Source organism: Pantherophis guttatus, chromosome 4, assembly GCF_059756535.1.
Source record: "Pantherophis guttatus breed Tessera chromosome 4, ASM5975653v1, whole genome shotgun sequence".
In the NCBI taxonomy this organism is placed as follows: Eukaryota; Metazoa; Chordata; class Lepidosauria; order Squamata; family Colubridae; genus Pantherophis; species Pantherophis guttatus.
The window spans coordinates 69495950-69511139 of record NC_142066.1 but is presented as its reverse complement, the minus strand read 5'-3'; the positions used below and the strand labels follow the sequence as shown (position 1 = coordinate 69511139).

Sequence of the window (15190 nt, the reverse complement as noted above, 5' to 3'; positions counted from 1 at the left end):
CTTCAGATTTCTCAATGTGTTTCTAATGATTGGAACATTGACTTCAATGTAGAAAAAATGACACTGATGTAGGATACAATGAGAAGTGTGACTGGAAAGAAGGGTGCTCAAATAACTTTCAGTTGCCAGCCTCTTAGAAATTTTAAAAGCTCTACATATATTTGCAAAACAAGATTTTAATACTCTAGAAGCACTTCTCTACTTCAGGAAACATTGAGCAATTATGTAGAATGAAAACATTATTAAATTGACTCAAGGACTTCACATTTCCATTGCTGTATTGCCTTAGCAACTTTCAAATGTGTGGACTTTAATTCTCAGAATTCCCCGGACAACATATCGGGAGTTGAAGTTAGAGTTGCAAAAGACTGCTATATAGTGTTTTTGTTTTAAAACTTCCCAGAAGTATAAAGTTGGGAGAGGCTGTTTAGATCATGAGTTCAATCCAAGAATCCTTTTGTCTGCATGTGTAAATGCTCACAGTGACAATATTCTGTCAGGACTGCTCATTAAACGATGTGGTCATATATGCACAGGCTACTTTCATAATTATTGTTGCAAAATTGTGATTGCCTAAATGCTTAGACGAGGAACTTCAGTTGCACCAACATTGTAGAAGCCAACTATCCAACATACACAGAGTAAATTTTGAATTAACTAATTTACATTCTATACAAACCTGCCTGCTTTTAACAATTTTTCCTTTGATCTAATTCTACTATTCAGTACAGAGGGAAAATGTGCTAACACAGAAGTCCAATTTACAAATGAAGAAAAACCAGTTATAGAAGCTGATGCAAGAATTCAGGAATTCTGCTTTCACTCACTCTACCACTGACAAAAAGTTAAACTTTATAGGATCATGTTTTTATGGAAGGTAATCTTTACAGATTTGATGTTAGAATAATGTTCAATCAGTTGATTTTCTGGATAGTATCTGTGAAAATGGGATGCTGTTTAAGGATAGAAGTATACAATTATATAGGTGTACATAGATTTTTGTAGTCACAAAGAATGTAATTTTTGGCAGCTTCATATATATTACAGTAAACAATATATCACAGTATGGCTATCTTCTTTTTGGCTTCACTTACATTTATCTCCACTTTAAAATGAGGTTCTTAATAGTATTTACAAAGGATTTGCTAATTATTTGAGCAACTGAATAAAATCCAAATTCCACTATGCTTTTTCAATATCCAATTATTTTCCTTCTACTTTATGAATTTGTTGTTTCTAGAATATTTTGCTTCTGTGAAATAAAAGTTATAAAGTCACTAAATAGTTTTCCTTTACAGTGTCTGGTATATAGTATTATTGCTCATATTCTTAAATAGTTCCTTGAAGGGTCTCTGGGCTGATATCGATTTCTCGACTGATATTAAAATACTTCTCTGTTGTTGGAAATGTTTGCCCATTTATACAGATTAATAAAAGGATGTCCCTAAATTGATCTGTTTTTGTTTTCTTATAAGACTAAACACAACATATTTTATAATGGCTTTTCTTCTGTTTTATTTAGTTATGGATTATAAACCATGTTTATATTAGTGCTTTTCTATAATTCAGCCAACTGTGGTTTGGCATGATACATTAACGTGAGCTTTAGAACAAATAACATATTGTTCTTTAAGTCATTGTGATTTGCTGCCTGTAGGAATAGCCCCGCCGATTCCAGCTGCTTGGAACTGGCCAAAAATGTGACGTACGGCGGCAAAAAATGGGGCATGCGGAGGCTGAAAACACAACATGTGGAGGCAGCGATGTGCTGTGGTGATTTGTGCAGCCTGGAACGGGCCTAAAACAGGGCGTGCGAAGGGCAAAAACGCAATGCATGGAGGCCGAAAATGGCCGAAGGATCGGGGTCGGGGCTTCGGCTATATTCAGTGTATAAGTTGCACCGCAATTTTCACCCACTTTTTTGGGGGGGGAAGTGCATCTTATACTCCGAAAAGTATGGTATATAAAATTATTATATGCATTAATAAAGTATTTGTATCACATGGAATGAAGCTGTTAGAAAATTCAGAATTTCTTCAACCTGCATTCTTTGGCCTTAGTTTTCTATATGACTGATTCTTTTTTAATTATCTGGGACCAAACATATATGGGTGTAAGTTATTGTACAACAATGGGACTAGAAAAAAATGCTATTTCAGTTGCAATAGTTAATACAGGATTTTTATATCCTCTTTCTTTCAAAAATATATCCCTTAAACATCAGTAATTTTGCTTGAAATTCAAAACCTGAAGATAAAATTATGCATTCATTAACATGATCAGGGGAATGTTTATAGAATTTGCAAACAGAAGCTTTCTGGGTATGGATACTTATATTATTACTGTTTTAATATTAAAATTATAAATAAAAAAAAAACTACTCCAGAAATGGAAAAAAAAACCAATTGTTTAGTGCATATGATCTGGCTCACCAATTTTTTAATGTACATGTTACTATATTAGGGCCTCTATTCACATTGATCCCAGTCATCACCAAAGAGAAAAGAATTCAGTATGTTAGATTTGTTTTATTTCAGCCATGACAAAATTGTTTTTAATGCAAATGAAAGAAGATACATTTACCATTGTCTAGTCAAAATTTCTGAGCCATCTTTCTACATCATTTTGAGCAGCAATCTCATTGAACAAAACATCTTAATCATGCAATGTAATGTATATTAATATTGCAACAATCCAAGCAAACGATAACATTAAACCAGAAGATCCATGATCTTGAGGATATTCAAGATCTAATTATAATAGCATTTAAAATTAAATACAGTTAAATGGTTAGGATCTAAATAGTAACGTTTATGAGAAATACTGTTATCAGAGTAGGGTTGCCAGGTCTTTCCAAAAAATAGTGGACAAGCGGGGGGGGGGGGGAGGGTTAAGTAGTAAAAAAATAAAAAAAAAATTTAAAATTAAATTATATATTTTCTTACAAACATTTTAACACGTATTAAAATAATCACTTCAAAATTTTACTTAAAATTCAAAACATCAAATATATTATAATATATAAAATATTAAATTACATTTTACTTTGCTGTCGTGTGTATTTTTTATTTGACTGCGCAGCTTTGATCAATTCTTTGTGTTTAAGAAATAATTCTTTAATTTCAGTACAAAGTTGAGAAATATTAAAAAATATACAAAGTTCACTTCGAACTGATGGTACAAGCAGTCGGTTACGTTCGTCAGTCCACAAATTGCCCATGACGCTGAAAATTCATTCAACGTTTGCATTTGATACCGGAATTGATGCACAATACTGGAACAGTTTCAGTAAACTCGGAGCTGGCTCTTTCTTGAAAAAGTACGTCCACTTATCAAGGGATGAATCGCCCTGCAGATGAACATAAACTTCTTCTAAAGCAGAAATTTCATCGAAGACAGTGTTGGGTGGAAGTTCTTCTTGCCATGGTGATAATAACCAGATGTTTGTCATTTCTTCTAAAGTTGGAGGATTATTGTGATCAATTAGATTGAAACAACTTAGCGTCTCATATACTGAATCGGTGAAATTATACCACTTTTCTAGGTACGCAATGGCTCTTTGATACACGTTGATGGCTTCTTTCTTGAACTTTTGCACGGCATTCTTAGGCAAATGTTTTTCACGTAAGGCAAATAAAACTTTCATTCCAAAAAACTGCTCATCGTATTTTTTTTGCAATCAATCACGCAGCTTACACATGATAATGTGAAGATCACATGCAAGAATTTTCTTGCTTTTCAGCTTCAGTAGGGTGTCTTGCATTATTGACATGAAGAAGTGCGTGAAATATAAATACAATTCTGAAATTGTTGGTTCATCATCCTTTGCGAGTTCATTTTCCTGATCCGAAATAAGGTTCCAGATAACCTTATGGCACTCATCAGATCCAAGAGAAATAAAATACGATTTTAGAGGTATCCAGTTTAAAAGAAGTCTTTTGACCGCTTTAAACAAACTTAACCAACATGTTGGAATATGGCGCAAAACTTCATGGAATTCTGACTCGCAAAACTCAAAAAATGATTTCAACTCTTGTTTCTTCGCAGAATTCGAAAATTAGGCAAAAACCTTCAGCACTACATTTTCAGTATCAAAAGATAACTGCTTTAATGCATTTTTTGCACTGTTGTGTAAAATGTGATTATTGAATGAGCAGCTACAATATTGTCATTTTCCAGCAATAATTTTTGGTAAACAGATTTGTTCACTCCATAATTGACCGATGCATTATCTGTTGAGTAAGATGAAACATTATTTCCAATTCGTTATCATTAAGAACTCGACACAGCTGATTTTTTATTGATGTAGAATCTTTGAAAGAATCCTCATAAAAGTCTAAAATTTTCACACACAGTCCTTCACAAGTAAAATATTGTGCAACAACGGGATACATTTGGGATTTCCCTTGTTTGATGCATCAGTGGAGAAAGAAAATGGAATTCCAGTTTTAAGATCATTGAGAACCAACTCAATAGAAAAAGGATACAAAACCTCATTGATAATAGCTGATGATTTGGTTCTTCCACAATACATCTTTTTTACAATTTCTGAATCATCAAAAATTTGCTTCATTAACTTAATATTGCAATCTTGAGCCAGGAAAGAAATATGGTGTTTGATCCCATGGTAAATTTCAGCCATTTCAGCTACAGTCACTTTCTCACTGAAAGAGTAGAGAAAAGTAGCTTCCCAGTCTTTGGTGTATTTGCACACTCCTCTCTTTCGTTTTAAAGAATTCGAAATCTCGCCGCTTTCACTCTCATCACTCGACGCCATTTTAGGTCAGTCAACACAAGCTACAATACATTTTAAAAATGTGAACTGTACATAATTTTATAATATATTTTTATTTTAATCTCATCATTAAGTTTTTCGGAGAATCGAGTTCAATGGATATTCGATCTTTGTCTCATTCTAACTTATGAAAAAAAAGACAAAACGCGATTCTCCTATCCTTATTCTCTTAGACTGTACAGCTTTAGATTATGTACCATTTCATCATAAAGCTTTTGAATAAAAAAATGTCCACTATTTTGTGAAAAAAAAATAGTGAACATAATGTGAAAAAAGTGGACTGTCCGCTCAAATAGTGGACACCTGGCAAGGGTATATCAGAGCAATTTTTAGTTTGATCCATACTGTATACAACAATGCTGTATTGTATAAGTCAATAGTTTCATTAATATATCCCCTACAAGATAGATAACTAAATTCTAAGCATAGCATCCACTTGAGAGAAATTATTTCAAATACATAGTAGAATATATCTTACTATAATTTCCCTCTTCTGTGTTATTGAACTTTCAAAATTAAAAAAGATAAGATCTAAAGGTGCATACTTAAATATTAAGCAAGTTCTTGAGATACAATCTTCAATTATATCTTGCAATCTGAAAATAGAAGCACACCAAAAACAATAGTTATACATTTTAAAAATATATTTGGAGTATATGTATTACTTGGTTTTAAACAATATAAATAAATATAGCAGTTTAATGTATTCAGTAGAAATTCTTCATTTGCTGAACAATATCACACTGCAAATTTACTCTTACTGCTGACAGATGGATAATGATACAAAGACAATCATCATCTCCGTGGTAACAGTGTAAAATATGTCAGAGGAACATGGCACATGGAGCTGCTGCTGCTTTTTTTACAGTCCTGCCTCGGCTTCCTCAGTTGAATACTCTTTGCAAACCCAATATGCCCAGAGTACAAGTCAACTAAGGGCAATTTCAAGGCTGCACACTTAAAGAGAACCAACAAATTAATTGTGTCAATTTCTAAAACTGCTGATTAAATATGATCTTGCCTACAAAACTTAGAAAATACAAGACACAATCTTGAATGTCTCGCAAAAATCCATTGTTTTTCTTGTAGATCACTAGTTAACTTTTTAGAATTTTGGACAAACATCTTTTATTAAAGAACCCTGCTGTGATGGTTGGAATTTGAACCACCATTTTTTATAGAAAAAATCATGCTGTGATGCTTGTTTTCAATATCAATCTATGATTCTATTTTTTTTACCGCATTCTCAGCAGCAATAATTATTGAAATAAATTCCACCCCTGAAATAATGTTGCCATTTAAATACAGGCAATCCTCAACAATTCATTTAGTGACATTCAAAGTTACAACAGCATTGAAAAATGTGACTTATGACCATTTTTCATAGTTAACTTTGCAGCTTCCCCCATGCTCATGTGATCAAAATTCAGATGCTTGGCAACTAGTTCATATTTATGACAGTTGCAGTGCCCCAATGTCATGCAATCACATTTTGAGACCTTCTGACAAGCAAAGTCAATGGGGAAGCTAGATTCACTTAACAACCAGGCTACTAAATTATCAACTGCAGTAATTCACTTAATAGTGGCAAAAAAAAAAATGTGACTCTTGAAATTTTTTTCCATGCCAAACTACTGTCTAATGCTAGTATTTGCAGATATGTGCTCCAGCATGATATGTTTAGCCTTGAGATAAAATGATTGAGTAAATATAACAAGTTGTATCATGCAGAATCAGGCCAAAATGTTAATTGTATTACAGTGTAAAACATGGATAACAAACTCGAGAAGCACATCTGGATACATATCGAAGACAAAGACAGCATTTAAACTATAAGACTGACTTAATGATGCTAATATGTATGATTAAATGGACGCTACAAAATTGTGACTCTGCCCTTTTGGACTTTAGTGAAGTTTTACACAAGCACTAAAGAACAGAGTTCCTATCATGTTCCTTCGCTTGTATTGTCATCATCATTGTAACCATTGTCTATCCACTGCAGGATGAAGGCCTCTTCCTCATGGTTCCAAACAATATGGTCCTGAGCTTTCTTTTGCCAATTGGGCCCGTAATACTTGCTATATACATGGCTATTAAAGTGAAAATTAATCAGTGCCATAACAGAAGAAATATATAGTTCTGCTGCTTTAACTTTACTTTGAAACTAGAAATTTGGCCATAACCATTAGGTAAGCCATCTATAGAAACCTGGGAGTTGGGAGCCGGACTGCAGTTAAAGAATCCATTGGCTAACCCCCGTCCCCTTTCTAAAACTCACTTCCATCCCAGGCAAACCCCCCCCCTCCCCAAGAACCGCAATAAGGAGTAGCGCCGAGTTACAGTATCACAATTCAAGATGTCCTTTAGTCTATAGGGACGACAATTACGATTCATCTTAATGCACACTACCTTTGTTAGTTCAAGATCTGCCCGGCATGCAAAGGAAAGTGCTTCCTTATCATTCTTCTTTTGAGCAGAATTTCAAAAAAAAAAATGTTTTTTCAGCTTCACATTTCAAGATCCTAACTCGCTCTATCTCCTTGCTCGCCTACTCCACAAGCCAAAAAAGACCTACTGCGCGCCCATTCCTTCACAGTCGAAAAATCGCAACGATGCTTTTACAGTAAAGTATTTTAAAGGCCCCACCCAGAGCGCTGCAATTGGAGCTCGAGTTTAGCTAATCGCAATGTAGAAGTGTAATTTGGTTCCGCCGGATTGGTCCGCCGCTCAGGGCTAAAGTACAGGCAGCTCTCATAGCTGCTGCCAATATCTTGAAAGTGATTGATACCAGTTTCTACCTTTCATAGAACTACTTTGGCAAGCGGGCGGGACCAACTGTCCCAATCAGTGCTTCTGGGTGGCCCCAAGCGTGGAAGGTCGCTCCAAAGGAAGACGCTTCTGCAAAGTCGAGGAGGCGGCCACTGTGGTGGTCATGATTGGGTCACTTTGCCGACTACCCGCAGCCTTGCGGCTGGCGGGACGCTCACGACCCTCGGGATATTTTGTGCAGCAGCTGAGTCAGGGGGGACCGAGCTCCAATGGCGAGGGCAGTGGGTCAAAGGAGACGGTGGAGCGGTTGGTGCGCGCACATCCGGTGGTGGTGTTCATGAAGGGGAGCCCGGCCCAGCCCCAGTGCGGCTTCAGCAACGCGGTGGTGCAGATTCTGCGCCTTCATGGTGTTAATGATTATCGTGCCTACGACGTCCTCCAAGATCCCGACCTCCGGCAAGGTAGGCGTCGCCCTTGCTCAGCCCAACTGACTGGGCCCTACAGAGCTCCAAGTCTATTCAGCCATTGGCAGCCCCCTTTTTACCCCCCCCCCCGCAGTTCGTTCATAGTTTATGTGGTTTTTAGGTTAGATGCATAACTTCTATTTTCCTCCAAAGCAATCCCATTTGTTTCTTATGCCTCCGGTCCCATCTTTTGTTTTTTCCTCAGTTACCTTAAGAAGCAAGTTAGACTTACTTGATTGACTGGATAGGCGACACCTATTCTTGCTGGCCACACCAAGAATGTTAAATCGTAAACAGATTTAACCATGCGGGGAATGGGGGTGGTGGTGATCTTGGACAATGGCAGTAATGGTCTCTGTTCATTGGCCCGCCTGTCTTTTCACAAGGGAACATGCTCATTTGTTTGCTTGCCTTCATCATGACTAGGACTATCAAAGAAAAATGCAGACAACTGCTAGGTGAAGGCAAATACATTGCTACTATAGATGTAGTCCACATTTTTGGTGCTTAAATTTGACATTTGGAGCTTTCTAGGCAGTTTGTGGTCTTTGCTGCCTGATTAAAACAATCATCTTTGTTCTCCTTTGTATCTAATTTGACACTCATTCAGAAAATAGAATCACAAAAACAAAATATCATCCATGCAATTTGGCTTACTAAATAAGGACTCAGAAAGTGCATGTTAAATTCAATTTTGGTCTTTCTTAAATAGATCACCTCCTCTCTCACAATTACTTTTTTTATTCAGGATTAAGCAGGCTAGAACAAGTGCCATCTCATATTGCACTGGCTGATTGCCACTGCTACTGTTCTGGTGAGATTGTTAAGATATTTTCTTGCTTTCTGAAGAGAGAGAGAGAGTTTGTTTGCATGGGAGAGTATATATTAACACTGAAGCCTAGCAAGACAGATAACTCTTACCAGGTTTCTCAGGCAATTCCAGTGGTGATTTGATGTGGAATACTATCTATGAAAGGGTAGGTCTGCAACTTGAGAGTCCTCCTTTACTACCTGGAGCATATTATACCTGTTATATTGTACACACCTTTACATTAGGTTTCTATAAGCTGCCAAGCCCAATTTAAAATGTTGTGTAAATTTAAAAGATTCTTTATGATTTTTGCACTATGCTACCTTGAGGACCATATTTGCCCATTTGAATTGGCCTGACCTTGCTGGAAAAAATAGCTATGGCTCCTTGTTTTGAGGGGAAAATACTGAATCATTGCTTTATAATTCCCTGGATTGGCTTTGCATTACTTCTTTAACTATTCTCAAATTTACTTGCCTGAAGATGGAGTTCTTCAAGAAGATGCTTTAGAAACTCTAAACAAGATCCAAATCTGCAAGTGATTTAAGGCATTTCCTTCATTTTCATAAAATTATAAAGATTGGTTTATTTACCGGTATATAATTCAGGCTTACATTAATAAAATATAATTTTACATTAATAAAATAGAAACCTAAAGTCCAATCTGTCCTGTGCTAACTTAAATATGCTTGTTTTTACTCATGTGTATCAAAGAATTCTTGTTTGTTTTTTCCTCTCCGCTTTTTTGCATACTATTCAATCACACACATACATACACATATACAGTGTGTGGGTGTGCGTGTGTGCATGTGCATTATGTATTATGTACAAACAAACACACAAATATCCAGATCTTTATGGTAACTAAGAATTAAATTTACACTGCATTATTCATAACTGATCTGTGAACTTATGGAATAGTACCATGCTTAAGAGGTTTATAGTTAAGAATGCCATAACTTTTCTTGACTTTCTATGCTTTATGAAGTGAGAAAAATTATGTCATATATGCATAACAAGCTACACCACATTGAACTACCTAGGATCTGTTAGAAAGAGATAAGAATGTGGATGAAAATAGATTGGCAAATAGAACTGAAGGCTTCAGCAGGGCACGGTGACAAAAACTACACCCTTTGCAACATTTTTTTAATTAATACATGGTGATAAATTTTATAGCTCCAGTGGGTACCATAATATTTAAGTATTTGAAAATATTCAATATAAAAACTTCTTAGGCTTAATTTTAAGATATAGTAATTTTTGAAAAAGATTTTTTAGACATCACGATTCTTTAAATAATTCTGTAGTTCTTTGACAAAACAACTCTGCTGGAATTTTAATTGAAAGCCAAATATTGTTTCTTAAATTAAGATCAGCTATGAATGTTAATTAGTTTATGCATCAGTAAATAGGGCAAATGGGTATTGTATTGGTTTTTTTAAAAGTGGGAGAGATCATACAAGGAACAAGGGTAGTAGATTACTGTGCTTGAAAGAAATAGTTTGTAGAATCTAAAATAAGAATGTTCTTTTTGGAAAGAGAAATACAGTGAAATATTTTGTTAATCTTACCATTTTTATATTTCTATTAAAACCTAGATTTTTTCATATGCCATTCCCAGTTTTAGAATTTTTTGAGTCTATATATTAAAACAAATGCTAAAAACAAAATGATCGTTAGTGTGTAATGTAGCTGGTTAGAATGGGTACACCTTTGTTCAGATTGTAATTAACTTACTGGTTTAGCCACTTTATAATGCCATCTTTCAGTAAAATAGGTGAAAAACATACTAATTGTTTTGTGAAATTATGTAAGTTATAACAAAAAAGATAATAACCAAGGGGGATAAAAGTGGGCATTCTTATACTGTACATGGAGATCTCTTCTCTTTTTGTTTTCCTACATAAACGTTTCCCTACTAAATAGGGAAATGCTTTGTTATAAATATAGCTTTGTTATAAATGCTTTGTTTTATATCTACACTAATGTCAGCTCCTGTATTCTTACATTAATCCATTACCCTATGCTGCTTCCATTCTAATCTGAAACTATTCCCTTTGCAACATTTTTAAATTAGTACATGGTGATAAATTTTATAGTTCCAGTGAATATGTTATTTAACTTTCTTTTACTTTTTGATTTAGGAATTAAAAATTATTCCAACTGGCCTACTATTCCTCAAGTCTACCTTAATGGTGAATTTGTGGGAGGTTGCGACATACTACTCCAGATGCATCAAAGTGGAGACCTAGTGGAAGAGCTTAAGAAATTAGGAATTCAATCTGCACTTCTGGAATCTGAGAAAGACCATGGCAAAAAATAAAATTACTGTGACTTTGACAAAGACTAATTTGATAATTAGTACCGGAAAAGCCTTCTGTACTTTAGTTTAAAAAAAAAAAAAGGTTTTGAATTAATGTGGTTTATCATTAAGCATTCTGTTGTCTGTTGCACAGTATGATCAACTGATACATGAATATTTTTATTTTTGCCACCCATTTACAATACTATCAAAGTAAAAAAAGTAATTTCCTTCTATTTTGCACTGCTTCATATTTGATTAGTCATTTTTTAGTTGCCTTTCTGCTAAGAATTTATTCCAGAATAGTTGGGATTATTGTCTTTAAAAAAAAAATCTTTATGAAACATTTCCTTGAGTTAATTCTGTGGGCTTTGGGATTTTTAATTGCATTTCTTTCACATTGCAGATGGTCTAACTTTAGAGAAACTCCTGATGATAGTGGTGCTCTTCAAACTTGTTAAACAGTTTTTGACATACACACAGTGATTCTTTGGGAGACTCGGTTGGCTTCTCTCATCTTAATTTTTCTTTATTTTAATCTAATTATTCATATTAATAATATTGACATTGTTTCTATTAAGAGATAATGTACTAAGAGTTGATAGCAATATTTCAATTGAAAACAGGCAATTTGTTAAGATTTTCAAAAGCATCTAAAAAATTAAGAGTGCAGGTTACAGTTGTTCATAAATAGTTGAGTTTAATATTTGCCCCCTCGCTACTTTTATCTGGTAGGTTGATGGTTGTAGGCTCTTTGCCTTGTATTATCTCACTACTATTAAGAGCTATAAATTACCTCTTCATTTTGACAATAAAAAATAATACTTAGGTTTTTAAAATAGCTTTGAATGTTGTATTAATGTGCTGACTATAAGTGGAAAAAGTTAAAGATGTTAAAGATAAAAGTAGGAGAAAGCAACCTCTTTAAACAGCTTCAAAACTTTAAGACTTTGCTAGCTTAGTTTTCACTTTAAGAAAGTGAAGTGGAAAGAGAAAGAAATGTTTAGAATTGTTTTTCATTCCAAGGGAAAAAGCATCCTGGAGACACTAAGTAAACTCAAGATAATGGTATAGGCTTAGCAATTATTTCACTATTCTGATCCTAACTTTCTCTAGTTTGCTTAAACAGTGCTACCTGAAGAATAACTATTATTGAACTCGGCATGATTTTCCTGAGTTAACACGTAAACAAGGATTATGGCTATTAATGCTGCATATTCATTGATGTATTCTTGGGAATAAGAATTAAAAATGTAGCTAATAGTGAGAAATACTTCATTTTTTAAAATTTGGAAAACAGTGTTTGCTAAACACATATCCTTGATAAATATTTGAACTGTCTCTCTTAAATAACTGTGTAGAACTTTTATTGTGATAATCAGCCTGTGTTTATATAATAACACTAGTATATACATTAAAATATTAACTGTTTATTTTGTTAGAAAGTAACAAAACCATTATTTTGTTGCCCAAATGTTTTAATGGGAGTTGGTTATTGTTGACAGGTTTTAAAATAAAAGCTTCTACCCAAAAGATTGCTTCAGATAATCATGTTAAGCTTTACTTTTGTTTATTTTCAGTTTAAAATAAAATAGATGATTCATTTTGGAATTAAAAAGTGTTGTATCTCTGAATTTCTGCATTAGTACAGTACACAAACCACTTGGATACTGGATGCAAAATAGTTTTTAGTTTTAAGATTCTGAAATTGTGACAAAGACACATAGAAACATGTTTTCAAAAGCATCTATTCTCATTTTGCATAAATATTTAGGCTAAAAATATTTTAAGATAACAGTTGGATACAAGGTCTACTGAGTTTTTACTTTACCTAGGTTTATGCACAGCCCTTAAGGTGTCCCACTTTTTGGTGTTCCATAGAAATTAAACATTGTGATTGATAATTTATTACACCTTCTATTATGTTTACTGTAAAGTTTATATATTTGTGAAGCCCCATACAGCTGGACAAGTTCAAGATTGTAGGAACTATACAGACTTAAATATGGTATACTGAATGTTGGTAAAATACAGTCTGCAGCACTGTGGCTCATACAGTCTTGAAAAGTGTAAGTGAATTATCAACCCTCACTCATATTAGCCAGGCCATTAAGGTGGTATCTCCTTGAATAATTTGAAATGTTTCCTCCTAGGTTTCCTATCTGAGCTGAGTTGTTATTTAAAAGGTAAGTTGCCAAGAGCTTAATATCTTTTGACTGTTTATATGTAATATATTTTACACGGATTTCCCAATTTCATCACTGCCTCACAAAGTTTAGATCTGCTGTTTATGGCTATTGCTCAATATTATTTATATAAATATTCTCTCTTGTAGACAATATTATTTATTTGAACATGTTTTATTTATATAATTTGTAACTCACCCAGATCAAGCTTATAATGATCATAAATAAAGATATGAAACTATTCTTTAAAAATCATTTACTATGACGGAGACAATATCTTATTTGACTTTAAGGATGGTCCTGTTTTATCAGGTAATTGGAGCATAAATTAATGTTTACAAAAAGTATAAAGTACCAATTTTATAGAATGTTTAATGCATTCAAATGATTTCAAAAAACAACATAAAGCATCTATCTGATCATGTCCACCATTGTCCACCATCATTCCACCATGATCTCTGGCGGGCCAGGGATGGGGGTTGCTCCTCCATCCTGGTCCTTCTTGACCTCTCAGCGGCGTTCGATACTATCGACCATGGTATCCTGCTGCAGCGGCTCAGGGGGATAGGGTTAGGAGGCACTGTTTTACAGTGGTTCTCTTCCTATCTCTCGGGCCGTCTGTAGTCTGTTTGGGCGGGGGGTCAGGGATCCTCCCAGAGGCCTCTCACTTGTGGGGTGCCTCAGGGCTCGGTTCTCTCTCCTCTGCTCTTTAATATCTATATGAAACCACTGGGTGAGATCATCCGTGGTTTTGGGGTGAGGTATCATCAATATGCTGAAGATACCCAGCTTTACATTTCCACCCCTGACCACCCTAGGGATGCCCTTTCCGTGATGTCCCACTGCCTGGAAGCGGTGCGGGTTTGGATGGGGAGGAACAGGCTTAGACTCAACCCTTCCAAGACTGAGTGGCTGTGGATGCCGGCATCCCGGGATCTGGAGGTTCCATCCTTAATGATCGGAGGTGAAACCTTTGCTCCCTCCGATAGGGTCCGCAACTTGGGTGTCCTCCTGGATTCTCAGCTGTCTTTAGATGACCATCTGACAGCTGTAAACAGGGGGGCCTTCGCACAGGTCCGTCTTGTGCACCAGTTGTGCCCGTTCCTAGACCGGGATGCCCTCGCCACGGTCACTCACGCCCTTGTTACCTCTAGGTTGGACTACTGTAACACCCTCTACATGGGGCTGCCCTTGGGATGTGTCCAGAGGCTTCAGCTAGTCCAAAATGCAGCCGCGCGGGTAGTTACGGGGGCGTCTAGATACTCCCGTGTAACACCTCTCCTGCGTGAGCTGCACTGGTGGCACTCCGGATCTGTTTCAAGGTGCTGGTGCTCACCTATAAAGCCCTTCATGGCTTAGGCCCGGGGTACTTGCAGGACCATCTCCAGCCGTTCTCCCATCGTCCTGTGCGCTCTCACAGTGTCGGCCTCCTCAGGGTGCCGTTGGCCAAACAATGTCGGCTGATGACTCCCAGGGGGAGGGCATTCTCTGGGAGCCCCGACCCTCTGGAATGGATTGCCCACTGAGCTCAGGACAGCCCCCGACCTTCTTTCCTTCCGTCGCGAGCTGAAGACGTGGCTCTACCGCCAATTAAACTGATCCATTTGGGGGTACACTGGTATAATTTTAAATCGTTTTTTAATTGGGTTACTGATTTTAATTCGGTATTGTATTGTGATTTGTATTGAAGTTGTCATTTTGTAAGCCGCCTTGAGTCCCTAGGGAGAAAGGCGGCATATAAATCGCAATAAATAAAAAAATAAATAAAAAAATAATAATAATTCAGCTATGCTACTTATGATCCTAATGGCAATATATAGCTAATGTGACCAATAGTATCAAGAGAAGATGATATGA

General features: G+C 35.8%; 1 protein-coding gene, 1 long non-coding RNA gene and 1 other non-coding gene across 3 annotated transcripts; 1 reads left to right on the top strand and 2 right to left on the bottom strand.

Annotated features, from left to right (window-relative positions):
• Positions 1 to 2508: 2508 nt before the first annotated feature.
• Positions 2509 to 7420, bottom strand: LOC132711893 (uncharacterized). The gene is made up of 3 exons (XR_015733887.1): positions 7208 to 7420; positions 5341 to 5391; positions 2509 to 4797 (listed from the first exon to the last, which is right to left on the bottom strand). It is a non-coding gene; the product is annotated as an uncharacterized LOC132711893 (long non-coding RNA).
• Positions 5482 to 5754, bottom strand: LOC117665068 (small Cajal body-specific RNA 13). The gene has a single exon (XR_004591245.1).
• A 95-nt stretch (positions 7421 to 7515) lies between the features above and the next one.
• Positions 7516 to 12765, top strand: GLRX5 (glutaredoxin 5). Its single transcript, XM_034416462.2, has 2 exons — positions 7516 to 8028; positions 10990 to 12765. The coding sequence occupies exons 1-2, from the start codon at positions 7731 to 7733 to the stop codon at positions 11166 to 11168; spliced, it is 477 nt and encodes a 158-aa protein (XP_034272353.1). The 5' UTR covers positions 7516 to 7730; the 3' UTR covers positions 11169 to 12765.
• Positions 12766 to 15190: the final 2425 nt, after the last annotated feature.

Bases quoted from the DNA above. Each gene is read 5' to 3' on its own strand.
- GLRX5 (XM_034416462.2), top strand. From the start codon at position 7,731: ATGATTGGGTCACTTTGCCGACTACCCGCAGCCTTGCGGCTGGCGGGA. The intron at 8,029-10,989 runs GTAGGCGTCGCC...TTTTTGATTTAG, and splicing joins AGATCCCGACCTCCGGCAAG to GAATTAAAAATTATTCCAAC.